Source organism: Oncorhynchus clarkii, chromosome 30 (genome assembly GCF_045791955.1).
Source record: "Oncorhynchus clarkii lewisi isolate Uvic-CL-2024 chromosome 30, UVic_Ocla_1.0, whole genome shotgun sequence".
Taxonomy (NCBI): domain Eukaryota; kingdom Metazoa; phylum Chordata; class Actinopteri; order Salmoniformes; family Salmonidae; genus Oncorhynchus; species Oncorhynchus clarkii.
This window is the reverse complement of record NC_092176.1, coordinates 10,845,384-10,868,597: the sequence shown is the minus strand read 5'-3', so window position 1 is coordinate 10,868,597 and position 23,214 is coordinate 10,845,384. Positions and strand designations below refer to the sequence as shown.

At 42.8% G+C, this 23,214-nt stretch overlaps 1 protein-coding gene across 1 annotated transcript; it reads right to left on the bottom strand.

Moving 5' to 3' along the window:
* Positions 1–2,040: 2,040 nt before the first annotated feature.
* On the bottom strand, positions 2,041–22,617 carry LOC139389574 (glycine dehydrogenase (decarboxylating), mitochondrial-like). The gene is made up of 25 exons (XM_071136393.1): positions 22,181–22,617; positions 21,926–22,004; positions 18,011–18,146; positions 17,398–17,562; positions 17,130–17,207; positions 16,880–17,027; positions 11,910–12,106; positions 11,604–11,700; positions 10,706–10,811; positions 10,345–10,484; positions 9,836–9,916; positions 9,572–9,669; positions 9,138–9,222; positions 8,946–8,987; positions 8,322–8,464; positions 7,809–7,884; positions 6,734–6,859; positions 6,339–6,488; positions 4,593–4,705; positions 4,150–4,291; positions 3,830–3,941; positions 3,616–3,711; positions 3,155–3,327; positions 2,776–2,856; positions 2,041–2,596 (listed from the first exon to the last, which is right to left on the bottom strand). The coding sequence occupies exons 1-25, from the start codon at positions 22,466–22,468 to the stop codon at positions 2,456–2,458; spliced, it is 3,093 nt and encodes a 1,030-aa protein (XP_070992494.1). The 5' UTR covers positions 22,469–22,617; the 3' UTR covers positions 2,041–2,455.
* Between the last annotated feature and the right edge of the window lie 597 nt (positions 22,618–23,214).

Genomic DNA, 23,214 nt, shown 5'->3' with positions numbered 1-23,214 from the left:
AAAGGACTCTCAGACCATGTGAAACAAGATTCTCAGGTCTGATGAGGCCAAGAGTGAACTCTTTGGCCTGAATGCCAAGTGTCACGTCTGGAGGAAACCTGGCACCATCCCTACGGTGAAGCTTGGTGGTGGCAGTACCATGCTATGGGGGATGTTTTTCAGCGGCAGGGACTGGGAAACTAGCCAGGATTGAGGGAAACATTAACAGAGCAAAGTACAGAGTGATCCTGCTCCAGAGCGCTCATGATCTCAGACTGGTTCACCTTCCAACAGGACAACGACCCTAAACAAACAGCCAAGACAATGCATGAGTGGCTTCGGGAGAAGTCTCGGATTGTCCTTGAGTGGCCCTGCCAGAGCCTGGACTTGAACCTGATCTAACATCTTTGAAGAGACTTGAAAATAAATTTGCTAAAAACCTGTTTTTGCTTTGTCATTATGGAGTATTGTGTGTAGGTTGATGAGGGGGAAAAACTGTTTAAATCAATTTTAGAATAACATGCTGACCCGAACACACACGTGTGAGTCTGCATGCACCATTGCATGCATGTTGATTTTGTCTCCCCACACCAGACATGATCAGGACACCCAGGTTGAAATATCAAAACAAACTCTGAACCAATTATATTAATTTGGGGACAGGTTGAAAAGCATTAAACATTTATGGCAATTTAGCTAGCTAGCTTGCTGTTGCTAGCTAATTTGTCCTGGGATATAAACATTGGTTATTTTATTTTAACGTTACAAAACGTGGAAAAAGTCAAAGGGTCTGAATACTTTCCGAATGCACTGTACTTCTTGACTCAATACATTTTAGCTTTTAATTAATTTGTAAAACTTTCAAAAAACAATTCCACTTTGACCTTATGGGTATTGTGTGTAGGCCAGTGACAAAACAAGACAAATGTAATCCATTTAACATTTTGGCTGTAACACAAAATGTGGAAAATGTCAAGGATTGTAAAAAATAAAAAAAAATTGTCTCTCACTTAAACAATGGGGAGGAACCAGGGGCTGGATTCACAAAACACTTCCTACACAAAAACTTAAGAACTTCTTGAGATAGTTTGTAAGTGCAATTCCTCAACAAATCATCTTAAGATGTTTGTTGCTGGGTAACCAATTTAGCTAGCTATCTTGTTAGCATATTTCATACTGAGATTGCTGTTCTAAAACATGTTCTTTCTTCTTAAGTCTATAGTTAAGGAAAAAATGTCAGTTAAGAAGACATTTCTTCTTAATAAGGTTTTGGGAATCTGGCCCCAGATGATTAATTTTAGGTAATTGGAATTCTTAGCAGTTTTGTTTTCACATTTAAAAAAAAAAAAAACAACCTGCCCAATAGGGCAACCTCAGAGCAGGACTGCTCACTTGCCCCAGGCAATAGGGAAATCCTTAATGTCAATCCCCAAAACTTTAGCACCGTGTGGGGAGTTGAAAAGCAGACGGGGTAAAAATAGGGTGTGTGTCTTAAGAAATGGAAAAATGCCATAGCTTCTTGCATACAGTAAGTGTAGGTATTACTTTAAACTAGGCATGCACCCACAACAGCTCCTTTGATTGTGCTTTCAGTCATAAACCACACAAACTAGATTTGAGGCAAAGCAAAATGATTATCACCCAATAGGATTAACCATATTCATTAAATGAAGGAACCTCCCTTAATGATTATCACCCAATAGGATTAACCATATTCATTAAATGAAGGAACCTCCCTTAGGTTCTCATGCTCATATTTTGAACTGTAATACTTTTTAAAAAACAATTAATTAGCATCAAAGACTGAACACAGGACAGTTACGAGAACTGTAATCGTCACTTATTCTTTTTCACCCAATTATATAATGTCGTCTGGTGATAAAAAAAAAACTCTGAATGTCCAAATGTATTAGTGTTGTGTCCTGCAGAATAAATCATGTGGCAAACCATGGGAGACAAAACAAGTGCCAATATTCCAACAGTCACATCTAGCTGGCAATATGACCTCAAATGTGATTTTTACTGAAGTCTAGTCTACTTCCAAAACTGAACAAGAAAAGATCCAGACAATCAATGTTTATTACAACTATTTTTCCTAACAGGTCATTTAAAGATGATTAACTTTCTTTATCCCCATAAAGTATTAACATCAAGACTAACGTTAGTATAAGTAATTAGGTAAACAAGTGACAAAATACACATTTAAAAATATTCATACACAAAACACATGGCAAATAAACAACAACCCTACACAAGTTGAGATATACGTTTTTTGGGCCGATCCTGGATCGGTCCTAGAGAATAAAACAGCGTGAAGGGAGAGTCAAGGCAACTATTTGTACAACATAGAATATAGACAGAGTTGAGGCACCAAGGGTACATCACGGAAATACAGAAAAAAGATACACAACTCTTGGACTTTCAGAATTTGGAAGTGTGATGAATGATGAGGGCTGGTATAACAGAGGCGTTAGTGTCATGAAGAAGCTCTCTTCTCCTCATATGGTGACTCGTACACATCCATAGGGGGGCAAGTGCAGACCAGGTGCTGGTCACCGTATATGTCGTCGATCCTGGAGATGGATGGCCAGAACTTGGTCTCTGGCCTCACAAATGGCTGGAAGTTTTAAAATGAGAAACATTTGAGTTTACCATGCTTACAATTTGTTAACATTAATGCAGAGAGAGTAAAATAATCGGTGTCTAACGATTTTGGGAAATCAAATTGTAAACAGAGCCATAACTTCCTCAGGGGAAGTAGAGTTGGTAGTGATGTTTTCCAGAGGGAAGACTCACCAGGGGGAAAGCAGCGTACTCCCTGGAGTATGGCCTGTCCCAGGTGGAGGAGGTGATGCTCGCCAGGGAGTGAGGGGCCATCTGTGGACACAGACAGACCCAAGTGAACACCTATTTTAGCTGCTCTGGCAACATACCTCAACTCTTGCTACATTTAGGTCCTATCAATAAAGCACAATTTTTGTAATAATTTTTTTTATAACACCAGATCACAATCAGTTGTTATAACTTAGGTTGAAATATAAGATGCTATCACACACACACACACACACTTAATTGAGGAAAATAACTATGAGTTTATAGACCATTGTATGTAGCTGATTGCATGGCTTAATACACAGTGTAAATTGTGTCTATGAGTCAGGCCAGTGCAGTGCACCTTCAGTGGGTTAACGCGGGCATCCATTCTGCCTTCCTCAATGTCTGCTATTTCCTGTCTGATTCCCATCAACGCATCACAGAAGCGGTCCATCTCTGCCTTGTCCTCCGACTCCGTGGGCTCGATCATCAGGGTTCCTGCCACGGGCCACGACATGGTGGGTGCATGGAAACCTGGCCAGGGTCAGACAAAGAGGGGGATGAGGAGAGGGCTCAGTTAAATAAATAAAAAAGTAAAAAACATTACTTTAAATTATGTACTTAAGTAAGCAGAGGTCCTGTGTGTGGAATGTGGGGGATACATTTGCATATATATATATATATATATATATATATATATATTTTTTTGCAATTATCTTTTACATAATATACAGAAAGAGACAGAAGTAGACCCTGTTTACTTTTAAGCAGTACCAAACTATCCGTAAATGCAATGTTGTGAATATCCCTGTTCCAGCTCACCATAATCCTGTAGCCTTTTTGCCACATCCACCGCTTCAATGTTGGCGGTCTTCTTGAATGGCCTCACATCCAAAATAAACTCGTGGGCACAAAAACCTGTGGACACCCCCCAAAAAATCTGTGTTAATTAAGAAAATCAACATTTGCTAGTGTTGGCCGATTACTGATGGACACAGGACATCATACTTGGGTGAATAGGACCAACACCACTCACCTTTCCTGCCTTTGAAGAGGATCTTGTAGTGGCTCTCTAATCTCTTGGCCATGTAATTGGCATTAAGGATAGCCACCTCTGTGGCATGAACCAGACCCTTGGCTCCCATCATCTACACAGTAGGATCCAAAAAGGGTATCAACGCATGTACTAAACTGGTACGTCCCCACTTCAGTTGCATGTTTTTCTCCCATTCATTTGCCTATAAAGACCTTTAAGTATCACCAATAAAGTATCACTATTCTAACAAATCTATCATTATCTCTATTTACATTTCATGGCCCTGAACCATAGGATAGTTACAGTACACTGGTACTGACCTTGATGTAAGCCCAAGAGATGGGCAGAATGGCACTGGAGCCCCAGGGGGCAGCACTGATGGTGCCCAGGGAGCTGGACATGTTGCCTGCTGACATGCTGACCACTGGGTGGCAGGGCAGGAACGGGGCGAGGTGCTCCTTCCTGTTAAACATGCACAACTCCATTAAGTCATCAAAAGTCATTAATGATCCACTTTTAGGTCATGTTTTGCACAAAAAAATAGTGCCAGGAGTGTTTCCTTACCATGTATGCACGCATTACTGAGTCACTTCAGATAAAAAAGTGTCTACTAAATGGCATACATATATTATGTGACCTGACCAGGACAGAACTCCCCATGTATAATGGATTTGGCCAGTTATATTCCTTTGGGCAGGTTCAGTTTTTGTACTTAGTCCATTACTGTGCATTTGATGGAAACAATCCCGTTATGGTCACTTACACTCCGATAGGTCCCATCCCTGGTCCTCCGCCCCCGTGGGGGATACAGAAGGTCTTGTGTAGGTTCAAGTGAGACACGTCAGATCCGTAGTCACCAGGACGACACAAGCCCACCTGTAGAGAGCAGAGCAGGCAGGAGAGAGAGAGGAGATTACAGGGTGATAGAAAGGCAATTCTCCAAAATTAAATTTCCTCTTATCTGCAGAAGCGGGTGCTAATGTACTGGTGGAGGGTAAAATGCATCAGACTTGAGTTTAAAAATAATCTTTCAAATGTAATTGCTCAAATACTTGATCCTGCCTGGAGTACCAAATGTTTGTTTATTTGCACGTTTGGGACTATTGCATTGCTTCTGTTGCCCCAGGCAAGCTCTATGAAACACAGCCTAAGTATTTTAATGATTTGAAATACTATTTGAATCCATGCCTGTAATGTACGAGGTAGTGAAACATGTTATTCATATGAAAGAGGGTTTTCCCCCACCACTCCACATCCAAATATCCCTGCCCTTAGGATCCTGTGTAGACTGACTATGCAAGAGGCCACAGCTGACAGGGGAGGAAAAGAATGAGAAAGTTGACCTCTGCTCAAGAAAGGAATTTTGGGGTGCTCAGACCGATGGCTATTGGTGCAAGGAGGTTTGAAGACTTGTGGTCAAAGGTCACTCTGTACACTGTGGAATAGCACACCCATGCACTCCCTGGAAAACCTTGTAAAAATGCTATGTTCAAATGCTACAAATAAATAACTAAATAATATACACTACATGACCAAAAGTAGTGTCGAAAAGTATGTGGACAACTGCTCGTCGAACATCTCTTTTCAAAATCTTGGGCATTAATATGGAGTTGGTCCCCCCTTTGCTGCTAGAACAGCCTCCACTCTTCTGGGAAGTCTTCCACTAGATGTTGGAACATTGCTTTGAGAGAGCATTAGTGAGGTCAGGCACTGATGTTGGGTGATTAGGCCTTGCTCACAGTCGGCATGCCAATTCATCCCAAAGGTGTTCGATGGGGTTGAGGTCACACCAATCTCGACAAACCATTTCTGTATGCACCTCGCTTTGTGCTCGGGGGCATTATCATGCTGAAACAGAAAAGGAACTTCCCCAAACTGTTGCCAAAAAGTAGGAAGCACAGAATCGTCTAGAATGTCATTGTATGCTGTAGCATTAAGATTTCCCTTCACTGGAACTAAGCCCAAACCATGAACAACAGCCCCAGCCCCTAGACATTTCCACTTCACAATAACAGCACTTACAGTTGACCGGGGCAACTCTAGCAGTTTGACGAACTGACTTGTTGGAAAGGTCGCATCCTATGACGGTGCCACGTTGAAAGTGACTGAGCTCTTCAGTAAGTCCATTCTACTGCCAATGTTTGTCTATGGAAATTGCATGGCTGTGTGCTCGATTTTATATATGCAACGGGTGTGGCTGAAATAGCCAAATCCACTCATTTGAAGGGGTGTCCACATTCTTGTGTGTGTATACACACACTATCTCAATTAACTCAAATAACTACATTTATTCAAAATAGTCTTGTGATTGATGGGTCCATGATTCAGTTAACACCTGGATAAGCAACCCAGTGTGTTATTTTAATTATTTTGGCAAAAAGGGTCAAAGTTTTACTATACAAAATAGTTGATATAAAACACACTGTTCAACTTAAAAAGTATCTATGCAGTATGTCCACACAAAAACATACTTTATCAGCAAGGTGACAAACATATACTCTTCCCTCACCTGTGCGTTCATATTAGCACCGTCCAGGTAGACCTGTCCACCATTCTGGTGGATGAGATTGCACACATCATCAATGCTCTCCTCAAACACACCAAAGGTGGAGGGGTACGTTATCATCATGGCTGCCAGGTTAGCCTTGTGTTTGTCCACCTAAGTGAGGAATAATGGGTTAGTCTGTGTGACTGCAATGTGAGAGGCCACTTTTAAGGGGGCTAATTCACTGCTGGTTGCACGACCGGTAGATAGTGACCGACACTCTGGCCATCATGTTTCTCAATTATTCTTTGTGCCTAGATTTAAAAGCATTTGAGGGGATACTCAAGATCATTGGTTATATTGAAAGGCTCTTCTGTAACAGCGAGCTTATTATCAGAATCACTCCAACCAGCTATTACCAGTGCCTTGAGGTTTGCCATGTCAATGTTGCCATCCTTGTCCACCTCCACCACCTGCACCTTCATGCCAGCCATCTGGGCACTGGCTGGGTTTGTACCATGGGCTGACTTGGGGATCAGACAAACCTGAGCAAAATAGAAAACATCAAAGACAGTTACAATCAGACCATCACAAAGTAAAAGAGATCCAACTAGGCCTAAGTAAGTCAACCATTACAGCATTAGAGTCCTAACATTTCTTTGTGCAAATCTCCGTGACATCAATGCAAAATAGGTAATCAGCTGATTTTATCCCTTATTAGGTGACTTATTTATACATTTTCAACCATGTCACAGGGACACGAATACCTGTGTGTTTGTTGGGTAAGATTTACATTCCCCCCTGACGGGAAAAACAGCCGCGCTCAATCAGTTTTGCCCATGACTTGCTGATCCCAAAGTCTTAAAATCACCAAATATGGGATCTTGAAATCAAGTAACCTCCAGGTAGTGTTGGGTTTTCTGTCCTTTATTTGCACAACTGTGGACATTGACTGTTTGAAAAGCTCACACCACTATCTAAGATGTGCTTATAAGGGAGTTGTTATTTTTGATAGTGGTGAGAGCTCTTGAGACAAATGTCAAATTACAAAACGGGAACTCTACTTGAACACGCAGTCACGGTTGTGATACTTAGATTGACATTTTAGTAATTTAGCAGACGATCTTATCCAGAGCGGATAATTTACATATAATCTACATTTTATTGCATTAACAATTAACAAAGGGTGGACATACTAGCCTCGAGGTTAGAGCATTTGGCCAGTAACCGAAAGCTGACAAGGTAAAAATCTGTCGTTCTGCCACTGAGCAAGGCAGTTAACCCACTGTTCCCCGGGCGCAGAAGATGTGGATGTCGATTGTGGCAGCCCCATGCACCTCTCGGATTCGGGGGGGGTTGGGTTAAATGCGGAAGACACATTTCAGTTGTGCAACTGACTAGGTATCCCCCTTTCCCATACTGCATGACTCTGCCTTGCCTAGTACGTCTGCTAGCAAAAATGAGTGTGTTTTGTTTCATTAGAACAATACTTACCGTTCTATGGGCATCTCCTTTAGAGTTCAGGTAGGCTTTGATGGCAGCGAGGCCAGCGTATTCTCCCTGAGCACCACTAAAAAGACAGGGTCATCCAGTTTGTTAATGTACCAGCCACATGCTCAGAAACATGCTCCCAGTGAAGTCCTGTCTCAGCATAATCATCAAACGTGCCAGGTTCTAAGGTTGGTCAATAGGCTTTACAGTAACGGGAAAAGGGAAAGCATAGACTAAGTTGAACAACCATACCGCTATCTTGCCATCTAGGCCAATGTCGCACGGTGTGCTATACATCAGTCCAGATAATACTGGGGGGGGGTTATTGGAACCATAGAGATGTCAGCCACAAAGCTAGCTTTGATAGTTAAATGATCAAGTAAAATGACCTGAACTAAATCCAAGAATCCTTTGACAGTGGGGTAAATCAGTTTGGTAAATCACGCTCAGATGATGTGTGGGAAACTGACATCCTAGTTGGTCATGACAGAATGTTGGTGTCAGTGAGGGGCTTACCTGTTGGGTTGGAAGGAGATCTTGTCATAGCCAGTCACCTCACAGAGGTCCTTCTCCAGCTGCCTGAAGAGCTGCTGGTAACCCTCAGCCTGGTCCAGGGGACAAAAGGGATGAAGGTTGGCAAACTCATTCCAGGTGATGGGCTAAAACAGTTGGAAAGAGGGAACAATGTGAGAAATAGTCAGACAACCACCATAAAAAAAGGACTGCAGTAATCAGGGTAAAAATACACTGAGTGTACAAAACATGAAAGCTGTGATCCCTTATTGATGTCACATGTTAACCTGTTAAATCCAATTCAGTCAGTGTAGATGAAGGGGAGGAGAGGTTAAAGAAGGATTTTCTCCACTCAATACTAGGGAGGTGTATTAATGTTTTGTCCAAGGAAAGATATTAACCAGGGTTGGGTTCAATTCAAATTGAAGTCAATTCGGGCACTGATTGGATTTTAAAATGAAGGAGAAAAAACAACAGCTTTTTAAATAAATAGCTTTTACTTTTAAGTTTATTGAGAAATCATTTAAAATACATGCCCTTTTTTAAATTATTGAACTGGAATTTCAGTTTATGTCCTGAATTGACTGCCTTTAATTCGAATTGACCCCAAACCTGTTATTAACTCACCATGAGCTCTGAAGAACTGTTCAGCTTCATTGTGCAGGAACCCTGACATGGAAAACAAAATGGATATTAAAAATGGTGATAGCCCACTAATCTTTACAGTGGTTTGCAGTTTTTTTGTGTAGTATTCAGATTATGTGAACAGCACCATGTCTAAAGTAAAACATGTCTTATTTGCTTTCCCATGAGACTCACCAGTGGGATCATGCTGTGAACCAGAGAGATGTCCTTGTTCTCCAGGCGTTTCATGTAGCGCACAATGTTGGTCTCTGAGTGGTAACTGTACGGGGACGAAGAATCAGAGTGAATCAAGATTATAAGACACGTTTTAGGCGTAATATGTTATTTCACTTCTAAAACCTTGTATTATCACTTACAGTACATGTGTAAACAACCTTATGTTACCAGTGTAAGGAATTATTCTATCAGGCATCAAGTGCAGTTTGGGACAACAGAAAGAACTAATCAATATGGAAGGTCAACTAATGTCTCACACCATTCTGGTATCATACTGATAATACTATTGTCGCTGAGAACTCAAGTCATAATAACAATTATGGCATATCAAGCGTCATCCTCATCACGCCCAGGCCAGTACTGGAATTTGAGTTTGTTACAAACAGACCAACCTGTTGAAGACTGCGTGGGTGAGGTACTTGCTGGTCCTCTTGAAAGGACTACCCATAATGCCTTTCACCCTGTCACTCATCTTTTCAGCAATGAGCTCCTGTCAATTGAGATTTAATGGAATTATATATGGGATAGCTGAAATCAGTGTTTGTCCCATGGCTTCAAGATGAATCTTTTGCACTCACTCTCAAGATAGCAATCGGGTCAACGCAGAGTTTATGCATATGGAATATGGAATATGGAATATTGGAATCAAAACGTACCGCTGAGGATTCACATCCAAAGACCCAGAGCAGATCGTCCAAGTCCCTCTCTTTCACCGTCTCATCCAGAGACACACCTAACTAGGGAAACACAGTAATCATTTCAGAGTGAAAGAAATGTGTGTGTATCTAAAGCATAAATTAACATGGCCACACGTCGCTTATTCACAGCGGTGCTAATTCTACAATGCTGCAGATAGATGTTTAATGAGTAGAGCTCAAATGACTCTACAATATATTTATATCTGAACGTTCTGTAACACTTCACCATCCGGAACTAGCCCCTGGTTTTATCTATAGGGGGGGACTCAACGTAAGAGTATCTATGCTTCATTTACAAAATGATTCGACAACGTATTCTAAGGGTCAAACATTGTCAAGAAAGCACATGGGAGCATGGACTGAAGTGTGATGTGTTTTGTGTTGTACCTTTGTTGCCCTGCTTACAGTAGGAACACTGGATGGACGCGTATGTAATCTGTTCCTAAAACGTATGTGGTACTACTCACCACTCCCTCGCCATAAACACGCAGGTTGATTTCTCTCTGGACAGCCCTCGCCAGAATGTCCTTGGCTGCCACACTGCAGCCAACCTTCAGTGTGTCAAAGAACATCTCGCTGTGCAGCCTGTGTCCGGCCCGCTTCAGACCTGATACAAAGGGAGGGAGAGAAAGGCATTTCTAAAAACCCAGTATCATTCATAATTTATCTAAAGAAAAGCAATGTTACTATTTCTTTCTCAATACACGCTTGTGATTGAATTAGGTCACGGTTGATTGACATAAGCCCTAAGTGTTGTGATGTAAGAGAAGAAGAGTTGGCAGATAATAAAGCAATGCAGATGTGCAGTGAGAGTGTTGGAGGACATACCCTCAGCCAGGATCAGTGCAGCATTGTGTGTCCTCTCAGCAATGTGCTTTAAGCCCTGGGGTCCATGATACACTCCAAACATGGCTGCCATGTTGGCCAGCAGAGCCTGAAAGAGACATATACAGTTTGAAGGTGAGAGAAAGTTCTTTAAAAATATACTTTGAAAAACGCAGACAACCACTACACCTAGTTTATTTTTTATTTTAAATTTACAAAAAAGAACTGCTCTGGGGCAAAGTGTGTCGGTATTGTAAGGAGGCTCAGTGTGTCTGTATTGGATGGAGGCTCAGTGTGTCATGTTAGGTTCTAATTTTTCAGAGTAAGTAACTCACAGACACTAGAGAAGCTTTAACCAAGTTTAATTCTTCCCAAAGGATCTGTACAGCTGTAATTCAGACAGCAAAATATTTCTCACCATCACAGTTATATACATCCCACTTAAGAAACTGCTCCTTCTCTCCAATCCTTACATTTTATGGTTCAACAGGAAAAGGGTAACAGAATACCAAACCCTTATTACTCCCTTAAGGGACTCTGTCCTCACCTACTGACCTCAACCCCTCCTTCACCTAATCCACAGATGTGCATCTGTCATCTCTATCTCTATCTCAACACGTTGCTTTCCTCCCTTCCACCCAACACATTCCGAAGCTATCTGTCTTCCTACAGAGAACCATTAACTTATGACATAAAACCCAGCCCCATTCACTCTTTCTATTCAAGGCTTCTTCTCTATCATTTATTTCATATCTCAATGTTCAAAGTTTAGCCGATTCCAACAGTCAATATTGGATGGCTCAGTGTGTCAATATTGGATGTAGGCTCAGTGTGTCAATATTGGATGTAGGCTCAGTGTGTCAATCTTGGATGGAGGCTCAGTGTGTCGGGTGAACAGTACCTGCGCAGTGCAGATGTTACTTGTGGCCTTGTCTCTGCGGATGTGCTGCTCTCTGGTCTGCAGGGCCAGGCGGTACACCTCCTTACCAGCAGCATCCCTGCAGGTGAAAAAGGGACATTTAAAACAAATGTACATCAAGATATTGTCTTTATGTATGTGTTCCACATACTTCAGTCTTTTAGACTATGAGCAAGTATGATATAAAGTACATCTCGATATGCTGCTTATATTGCCCAAAATTGAACAACTTCAAGAGATCTGACTTCCATTCTGAACAGGACCAATGTGAATCTCAAGGGCTCTCACCTTGTCACTCCCACCATCCTGCCAGGCATCATCCTGACCAGGTTTTCTTTGACAGAGAAGAAGGCAGCGTGGGGACCACCATAGCAGAGAGGTACCCCGAACCTCTGGGAGCTGCCCAGGGCAATGTCCACCCCAAATTCTCCAGGGGGGCGTAGCACACACAGGGCCAGCAGGTCAGTGGCACAGCAAGCCAGAGCCTACAGGGATGAGAGACAGCGAGGCGGCAGGGTAGCCTAGTGGTTAGAGCGGTGGACTTGTAACCGGAAGGTTGCAAGTTCAAATCCCGAGCTGACAGGGTACAAATCTGTCGTTCTGCCCCTGAACCCACTGTTCCTAGGCCGTCATTGAAAATAAGAATTTGTTCTTAACTGACTTGCCTAGTTAAATAAAGGTAAAATAAAAAAATCTAAATAAATACACAGCATTTAGGTACCAAACTGGAGTCACCACATCCTACACTTTCTCCCATGCCCACTGTTCAACCAAAGACCTGCATCAAAGGGAATCACTGTGAATATGTTTTTTTTTTCTTCACCTTTATTTAACCAGGTAAGCTAGTTGACAACAAGTTCTCATTTGCAACTGCGACCTGGCCAAGATAAAGCGTAGCAATCCGACACATACAACAACGCAGAGTTACACATGGAATAAACAAAACATACAGTCAATAATACAGTAGAACAAAAGACAACAAAAAGTCTATATACAGTGAGTGCAAATTAGGTAAGTTAAGGAAATAAATAGGCCATGGTGGCGAAGTAATTACAATATAGCAATTAAACACTGGAATGGTAGATCGACAGAAGATGAACGTGCAAGTAGAGATACTGGGGTGCAAAGGAGCAAATTAAATAAATAAATACCAGTATGGGAATGAGGTAGGTAGATAGATGGGCTGTTTACAGATGGGCTATGTACAGGTGCAGTGATCTGTGAGCTGCTCTGACAGCTGGTGCTTAAAGCTAGTGAGGGAGATGTGAGTCTCCAGTTTCAGAGATTTTTGCAATTCGTTCCAGTCATGAGCAGCAGAGAACTGGAAGGAAAGACAACCAAAGGAGGAATTGGCTTTGGGGGTGACCAGTGAGATATACCTGCTGGAGCGCGTGCTACGAGTGGGTGCTGCTATGGTGACCAGAGAGCTGAGATAAGGCGGGGCTTTACCGAGCAGAGACTTGTAGATGACCTGTAGCCAGTGGGTTTGGCGACGAGTATGAAGCGAGGGACAACCAATGAGAGCGTACAGGTCGCAATGGTGGGTAGTGTATGGGGCTTTGGTGACAAAACAGATGGTGATAGACTGCATCCAGTTTGTTGAGTAGAGTGTTGGAGGCTATTTTATAGATGATCACCGAAGTCGAGGATCGGTAGGATGGTCAGTTTTACGAGGGTATGTTTGGCAGCATGAGTGAAGGATGCTTTGTTGCGATATAGGAAGTCGAATCTAGATTTAATTTTGGATTGGAGATGCTTAATGTGAGTCTGGAAGGAGAGTTTACAGTCTAACCAGACAACCTGATCCGCACCTGTTTGCTCAGCGAGGAGGGAGATGAACCTGTGGACTACTAGACCCAACGAGATCCACTGCTCTCTGGACTTAGTCCCCTTCCCCTCACCCTCAAAGTTTTTTTTTAAATGGCTGAAAAGTCAAACTAGTACTGTATTTGTAGTTGTCCACGTATTCTAAGTCAGAGCCGTCCAGAGTAGTGATGCTGGACGGGCGAGCAGGTGCGGGCAGTGATCGATTGAATAGCATGCATTTAGTTTTGCTTGCGTTTAAGAGCAGTTGGAGGCCACGGAAGGAGAGTTGTATGGCATTGAAGCTCGTCTGGAGGTTAATTAACAGTGTCCAAAGAGGGGCCAGAAGTAAACAGAATGGTGTCGTCTGCGTAGAGGTGGATCAGAGAATCACCAGCAGCAAGAGCAGCATCATTGATGTATACAGAAAAGAGAGTCGGCCCGAGAATTTAACCCTGTGGCACACCCAGAGACTGTCAGAGGTCTGGACAACAGGCCCTCCGATTTGACACACTGAACTCTATCAGAGAAGTAGTTGGTAAACCAGGCGAGGCAATCATTTGAGAAACCAAGGCTGTCGAGTCTGCCAATAAGAATGTTGTGATTGACAGAGTCGAAAGCCTTGGCCGGGTCAATGAATACGGCTGCACAGTAATGTCTCTTGACGATGGCGGTTATGTCGTTTAGAACCTTGAGCGTGGCTGAGGTGCACCCATGACCAGCTCTGAAACCAGATTGCATAGCGGAGAAGGTATGGTGGGATTCAAAAATGGTCAGTAATCTGTTTGTTAACTTGGCTTTCGAAGACCTTAGGGTAGGATAGATATAGGTCTGTAGCAGTTTGGGTCTAGAGTGTCACCCCCTTTGAAGAGGGGGATGACCGCGGCAGATTTCCAATCTTTGGGAATCTCAGAAGATACAAAAGAGAGGTTGAACAGGCTAGTAATAGGAGTTGCAACAATTTCGGCAGATAATTTTAGAAAGAGAGGGTCCAGATTGTCTAGCCTGGCTGATTTGTAGGGGTCCAGATTTTGCAGCTCTTTCAGAACATCAGCTATCTGGATTTGGGTAAAGGAGAAATGGTGGGGGCTTTGGCGGGTTGCTGTGGAGGGTGCTGGGCAGTTGACCGGGGTAGGGGTAGCCATGTGGAAAGCATGGCCAGCCGTAGAGAAATGCTTATTGAAATTCTCAATTATAGTGGATTTATCGGTGGTGACAGTGTTTCCTACCCTCAGTGCAGTGGGCAGCTGGGAGGAGGTGCTCTTATTCTCCATGGACTTTACAGTATCCCAGAACTTTGAGTTAGTACTACAGGATGCACATTTCTGCTTGAAAAAGCTTGCATTAGCATTTCTAACTGCCTGTGTATATTTGTTCCTAACTTCCCTGAAAAGTTGCATATCACGGGGGCTATTCGATGCTAATGCAGAACGCCACAGGATATTTTTGTGCTGGTCAAGGGCAGACAGATCTGGAGTGAACCAAGGACTATATCTATTCCTAGTTCTACATTTTTGAGAGGGGCATGCTTATTTAAGATGGTGAGGAAGGCACTTAAAGAATAGCCAGGCATCATCTACTGACGGGATGAGGTCAATGTCATTCCAGGATACCCCGGCCAGGTCGATTAGAAAGGCCTGCTCGCAGAAGTGTTTTAGAGAGCGTTTGACAGTGATGAGGGGTGGTCGTTTGGTCGCAGACCCATTACGGATGCAGGCAATGTGGCAGTGATCGCTGAGATCTTGATTGAAAACAGCAGAGGTGTATTTGGAGGGCGAGTAAGTTAGGATGACATCTATGAGGGTGCCCGTGTTTACTAATTTGGGGTTGTACCTGGTAGGTTCATTGATAATTTGTGTGAGATGGAGGGCATCGAGCTTAGATTGTAGGATGGCCGGGGTGTTAAGCATGTCCCAATTTTAGGTCATCTAGTTGCACGAGCTCAGAAGATAGATGGGGTGCAATCAATTCACATATGGTATCGAGGGCACAGCTGGGGGCAGAGGGAGATCTATAGCAAGCGGCAACAGTGAGAGACTTGTTTCTGGAAAGGTGAATTTTTAGAAATAGAAGCTCAAATTGTTTGGGTACAGACTTAGATAGGCTGCAGAGTTCTGTATAAATATATTTGCAGTAGATTGCAACAGTTCTATCTATTTGGCAGTTCTATCTTGGCGGAAAACGTTATAGTTAGCGATGGAGATTTCAGGGTTTTTGATGGTTTTCCTAAGCCAGGATTCAGACACGGCTAAGACATCTGGGTTGGCAGAGTGTGCTAAAGCAGTGAGTAAAACAAACTTAGGGAGTAGGCTTCTAATGTTAACATGCATGAAACCAAGGCTTTTACGGTTACAGAAGTCAACAAATGAGAGCACCTGGGGAGTGGGAGTGGAGCTAGGCACTGCAGGACCTGGATTAACCTCCACATCACCAGAGGAACAGAGGAGAAGTAGGATAAGGGTACGGCTATACGAACTGGCCGTCTAGCACGTTCGGAACAGAGAGTAAAAGGAGCAAGTTTCTGGGCACAATAGCATAAATTCAAGGCATAGTGTACAGACAAAGGTAAGGTAGGATGTGAGCACATTGGAGGTAAACCTAGGCATTGAGTAATGATGAGAGAGATATAGTCTCTAGAGATGTTTAAACCAGATGATGTCATCGCATATGTAGGAGGTGGAACAACATGGTTGGTTAAGGCATATTGAGCAGGGCTAGAGGCTCTACAGTGAAATAAGACCGTAATCACTAACCAGGACAGTAATGGACGAGGCATATTGATATTAGAGAGAGGCATGCATAGCCAAGTGAACATATGGGTCCAGTGAGTCGTTGGGCTGACTGGAGACACAGCAATTCAGACAGTTAGCAGGCTGATGCTAACAAGCTAACAGTTAGTAGGCCGGAGCTAAACAAGCTAGCAGTTAGTAGGCCGGAGCTAAACAAGCTAGCAGTTAGTAGACCGGGGCAAGCTAGCAGTTAGCAGGCCGGCTTAGCAAGCAAGCAGTTAGCAGGGGCTAGCGGTTACAGACCGGGCAGGGAAGCTAGCAGTTAGCAGGCCGGGGCCGGCAAGCTAGCAGTTAGTAGACCGGGGCAAGCTATGTGGCGTAGCAAGAAGGGATCCTGTCCTACCAAACCAGGAGCGACAAATCCAAATAAGTCTACCAAACCCCCACCCCAATTTACTTGAAGATGTATTTTATTTTACCTTTATTTAACTAGGCAAGTCAGTTAAGAACAAATTCTTATTTTCAATGACGGCTTAGGAACAGTGGGTTAACTGCCTTGTTCAGGGGCAGAACGACAGATTTTAACCTTGTCTGCTCAGGGATTCGATCTTGCAACCGTTCGGTTATTAGTCCAACATTCTAACCACTAGGCTACCTGCCACCCCATATCATCCTAGGTTAATAAACCATTACTAACAATAATGTCAGACGTGGCGGCTCTCTTACCCCTCCCTTGTGAGCGCGGTCCACCAGTGCGGTTAAGTCCTCCACTCTGCCGTCGGTGTCTGGGTACTGGAACAGCACCCCGCTCACATCCTTCCCACTGAAGTCCATCTCATGAGGCAGCTTCAGCATTGTCTTCACCCCGATGTAGCTGTTAGTCAACAATCACAGAGCAGAGCACCCAATAGTGAGGATGCTGCTTTTGGTACACAGTTCTAACCTTGTTCCTGAAGTATTGAAAGGATGCCCATACTTGGCTCTTGTCTGCACTACAGCGATCGTCTGAGGATGGCAACGTGGGTCAATGTAGAATGTCCTTCTCTTGTTCTGTCTGTGGAGAGCATGTAACAATAAAATTATGAACACACCTGTAGGACCAGGAGTTTTTCCTGACTAAGTGGCCTGAACAGGCCTGATCCCAATTTATAGACTACAACTAGACCCTATACATGAACTTTATTAAATTAACTATCCTTTAATGGTCAACCACTATCTCTCACTTGTGTTTATTCTCGCCTTACCTATGGCAGAGTTGCATGGCCTCGGCGGCAGCTGTTGCCTCGTCCAGCAGGGAGGCGTTGGCTACAGCCATGCCCGTGATGTCACAGATCATGGTCTGGTAGTTGAGCAGACTCTCCAGGCGACCTTGAGCCACCTCGGGCTGATAGGGGGTGTACTGAGTCACCCTGACGAGAAGAGGATACAGAGAAATCATTAAAAGATACACAGAAAAACAAGCTGGTTTTCAAGGAATCAAGACACTAGGCTGACGTGAGTGGAAGTTTACGAAGATAAAGAGAGAAATGCATTTGTAAAATGTAAAATCAAAGTGTTATGATTGAGAGTGTTGTCTCGTTTTAAGTTGAACAAATATGGATCACAAGATTCCACATGTGAGCACGTAATTTAATCCAGTGCAAACCTAAACTGGAAACTTGAGCATCAAGTCACAAGATTTCTGATTAGGGGCAAGTTCTTCTGCAACGTAGCAATTAGTGCTTTAATGACTAACAGAAGCCCATACACATACACACCTTGAGTACACAATCAAATATAGAATGCCCTACTAAATGGGGACAACTTGGCTACAAGACGAACATATCACTCTGTGTGTGTGTCAAAGTGGCCCTTTACCATCCCGAATTCTCTAGAAGGTTTCTTTGTATAACTGGAGGCACGGAGCAGTTGTAGTAGCCCATTCCGATGTAAGACCTCCACACCTTGTTCTTTGATGCAATCTTTTGGAGACGCTCCAAGACTTCATTCTCGCCTGGAGAAATAGCCATCACAATTGGTATCACATGCATGAGACAAAAAAAATGCATTTCAATAAAAATGAATTTCTGATGTGTATGTTTCCTTATTGGTTTGAGTTAAATGAATTAAATGAATGAGTTAAATGAAATGAATAAAAATGTATCTTAATTTCAACTGCAAAACAGCACAAGATTGATGGCATCTTCTCTCCCATCTAGGCAGGTGGCTGCATTATGATTCCGGATCATCCTGACTCAGTCAGGATGGGGATGAGGCTTGCATGAAACCAACTTGAAAATGATTTTACACATCCATTTTCTGAACAACCCACCAAAACAAAATGGGCAGTGACATCATATAGCATCAGATTTGCTTTCAAAATGGAGTGGATAGGAATTTAAACTAAACAGCTTTATGTGATTGGATGTGTAATCCACATCTCTGCGTGTCATGTTAGTGTGTGAACTGTATACAACATTTTGGTACACGTCGAATGCATTTCCATTTGGTCATCATATTTCTCTATGCATTGGCGGGGACAATTATGTGCAACATATGGTCCCTTTCCCGATGGCTAGTTATCTAGCCTAATTCCTCAGTGCTGTGGCAGAGATCAGCCAATACACACAGAGACACTGGAATTCCTCAGGCATTCCATTGCTGCTTAGCAACTCCCTCAGCAAAGAATGGACAACACGACCCCTCTGAACCGAGTGCCCAAACTACGCTCATATTCAGGATGAGCATTTCTCCTGTTATACACCACACAAAGATGTGAACATTAGGTGGCACAAGGCGTTTTACTGTAAATCCATCCTGCATTTAAAAATGTGATGCTTTAGGACACAGCAGCACAAGATGGTGTTTGGAAATATCTAACATTAATAAACAAAACAAGTGGAAGCATCATTAGTAGTAGAGGCCAGTGGTTTAGTGTGGGGGGCCGTACTGTGGATTTGCACATTTCATCAAAGGGGAGTTTCACTATGGTCGCAAAGATCCTCAAAGCAACAGAAAAGCCTGATTCAGAACCATTGTTGAGGAGAGAATCCCTTGCTGGCTTTGCAAACCAAGCTCCTCTAACCTGAACAAGCAAAAACCAGTATGGCCATCAGTTTGTTCCTTCATGCATGGCTTGCTACATAACGGAACGCGACAGAAAGGAGTGACCGAAGGTGGTATTAAACCCCCCGATCCACGGACCTTATTACCCAACCTAGAATAAGGTCCAAGCGATATTCAGTCAACCATTCTGCAAATAGCAAGTGGCAGATACTGTGTTCTATTCTAACATGTGACTAGTGTTATTTCAGAGTACACTAGGCAAAGTCTTCATTACCAATTGAAGGACTTATTCCTCTCCCCCAAGTTGAGCACTTCTGAAATATACTACATGACCAAAAGTATGTGGACACCTGCTCGTCGAACATCTCACTGCAAAATCATGGGCATTAATATAGAGTTGGTCCCCTCTTTGCTGCTGTAACAGCCTCTACTCTCCTGAGAAGGCTTTCCACTCAGTGTTGGAACATTGCTGTGGGCTCTTGCTTCCATTCACCCACAAGTGCATTAGTGAGGTTGGGCACTGATGTTGGGCGATTAGGCCTGGCTCGTAATCGACATTCCAATTCATGCCAAAGGTGTTTGACAGGGTTGAGGTCAGGGCTCTGTGCAGGCCAGTCAAGTTCTTCCACACCGATCTCGACAAACCATTTCTTTGTGGACCTCGCTTTGTGCATGGTGGCATTGTCATGCTGAAAAAGGAAAGGGCCTTCCTAAAACCGTTGCCACAAAATCAGAAGCACAGAATCGTCTAGAGTGTCATTGAATACTGTAGCATTAAGATTCCCCTTACCTGGAACTAAAGGGCCTATGATTATCCCGAATCATGAAAAAAAAACAGCCCCTGACCATTATTCCTCCTCCACCAAACTTTACAATTGGCACGATGCATTAGGGCAGGTAGCGTTCTCTTGGCATCCGCCAAACCCAGCTTCGTCTGTCTGACTGCCAGATGAACTTCCGTCTGACTGCCAGAACGCATTTCCACTACTCCAGCGTCCAATGGCATTGAGCTTTACACCCCTCCAGCCAACATTTGGCATTGCGCATGGTGATCTTAGGCTTTTGTGGGGCTGCTCGGCCATGGAAACCCATGTCACGATGCTCCCCACGAACAGTTATTACGCTGACATTGCTTCCAGAGTCAGTTTGGAACTCAGTAGTAAGTTTTGCAACGCGCTTCAGCACTCGGCGGTCCCGTTCTGTGAGCTTGTGTGGCCTACCACTTCGCGGCTGAGGCGTTGTTGCTTCTAGATGTTCCACTTCACAATAACATCCCTTACAGTTGACCGGGGCAGCTCTAGCAGGGCAGAAATTTGACTTTTTGGAAAGGTGGCATCCTATGACGGTGCAACGTTGAAAGTCACTGAGCTCTTCAGTAAGGCCATTCTACTGACAATGTTTATCTATGGAGATTGCATGGCTGTGTGCTCTATCTTATAAACCTGTCAGCAACGGGTATGGCTGAAATAGCCAAATCCCCTCATTTGAAGGGGTGTTCACACACTTTTGTATATAATATATAGTGTATCAGGATAGTGAAAACAATGACTAATGTATCTAATGTAAAATAGAAAATTACGTAACAATAATACTAGGAATTTTGACAGCTGAGCCAGTTTCACTATTGACCTCTGAAAACAATGCAGTAGTTTGTATGACATAGGTTATGGATCACTATCAAATGGAAAGAGCGCATTAGAGCATCAATGTACAGTAGTGAAAATATTGGCAAAAAATATGCATCTATGTTATTACAAATAATTGTCTTAAGCAATACTATTGTGTTTATTTACTCTGCATGTAATGCTTGTCTGTTTAATTTACTTATGTTTATGGCCATATTGTCAGTTGCTTCAGAACTATTGTTTAAATAAATTTTATTTATTATACAAAACAAGGTAAAGTAGTAATACAATGTACTGCACTTGTCCAGAATGTAGCCTTGTAAATCTCTAGCAAGTGATCTGATATGTCGGTCTCTAATGGAATTATGCAGCATGGGTTTGCTAATGAAATACACCTCGTAGATGTAGGTCTGCTGTAGACAAACCATTATTGATAGAAACACGTTTCAAAAGGTCTCACTATTCACTCAATCAACTGAAATCAGTCTATTATTAAATGTGAAAAATATGTATTCAAGTAAGAAAAATAAATGCCTAATGCCTAACCCATCAAGGAATCTCATGAAGTTCCTTTGTACATTTCATTCAACTGTGATGTAATGTTATAACCAGATTGAACTGGAGTTGGGACAGGAGCTCAAGGCTGAACTTTACACTCCAATTGCCATCCTATTAGCATCGGCTCCCCAACTGGAGATTGGTGCTGGTCATTGAGTTTCGCAAAAACAACTCCAAATATGTTCAAAGGAAGACTTAAGGGTGAAGAGCGCTTCACCCAATGACACACAATAGGAGTGCAATCTACATTTCAGCCACTCGTTTGGCTTGATTTACACCCATTGTAGAATACAATTCAGAGATCAGTAAAATATATTGACAAAACATAAAAAGTGACATATGCAAGATGATTTATTAATCAATCAATTCACGATGAATTTGTCAGGGATATCAACAGAAATACATTATAACGCACTTGTAAAGAAAAATCACCGGCTAGCAAATTCAGCATTTTATAACATTGACGAGGCAATATATCTATCGAGAACACAAACATCAACAATAACACGTGCTGTCAAAGATGTTGGGAAGAAGAAACACTTACAGAGAGGATCATCCATTTTCATACTTCTTTGAATACGGATGGATTCTGGAACTGTATCTTCTATCAACTGGGCGATCGACTGAAAAGCAATAAATGCGATACAAGTCAAAACCAACTGAACTTGTATAAATAGTTGCAAGTTTACGGTATATGATAAGAAACATGCAAGAGTGCCTGCCATGCATTGGACCGACACATTAGCTTACTTTCTGTCCTACAATTTCTCTCTTTATCCAAAATGTATTTAAAACTTACCTCAAGTCCAAGCACATCCAGCATCTCCCTTTTGTCCCTTTCACCTGGGCCAATGTGCCTCTCTGCAAAATCATCGTGTCTCGGCAGTATTCTGTCTATCTGTCTAGACGCAGCATAGACTGCAGAAGTCCGTAGACCCCGTACAGTTACACAAGCATTATTAAGTGTTTGGATTCTATTCTGTTGTTTCCCAAAGATACGGCTTTTACCATGAATGTGTCTGCAAGGTGCATGGGGATTCACACACTTGGCGAATAGGATCCCCCATGACTTTGCACAGCTTTGCATTTTTAACTCACTAAAACGATAATGTAAAAAAAAATATATATATATATATATATAGATAGATTAAAGAAATCTTCCAAGCGGCCGACCTCAACTGAATCCCTTAGACACTGCTCTGCTTTCTCCCAAAGTATCTGCAAACTACTTGAAACTGTTTAATTTATACGCCTGCCCATTCCACAAGAACTAACCAATCGATAAGAGAACGGTCGCTGAATACGCCAGGCTGCACTGAGCCCAGATACGGAAGCGAGACATCAAACTCCTTAATTTTTCTGGTTTATATACAGTCAATGAAAGCCGACCAGACCCAGTTGCCAATGCATTGGTGCCTATGGGAGAGCCACCCCGTTTAGTAGACACATTTCCCCCCAATCGTAAACGGGACATATATCCACCATCTGTGCTTATACCAACTTTGTGGCTCTCAGGTTGCAACCTGCGTTTACATGGGCAATTAATGACGTATATCGCGCAGTTGAGAGATTCGCGCGACTTTTAGCGGCAGTAAAAAGCCATCGCCATCTGCACCCATTCAACATAGCCTAGATGTACCTTTTTATTACTTCTAAATAAAATAACTTTTTGGGGTGCTCATACACTTACAATTATGTTTTGATCATTGCTTCAACGGTGGTGCTAAGATTATATTTGGTTGTGATCTTTGCAAAATGGCTCATTTTGGATGCAGCCGTTGTTAGCTAGAATGCTAATGCTCATTGATATCGGCTTTAGCAAAAGCTAGCCGA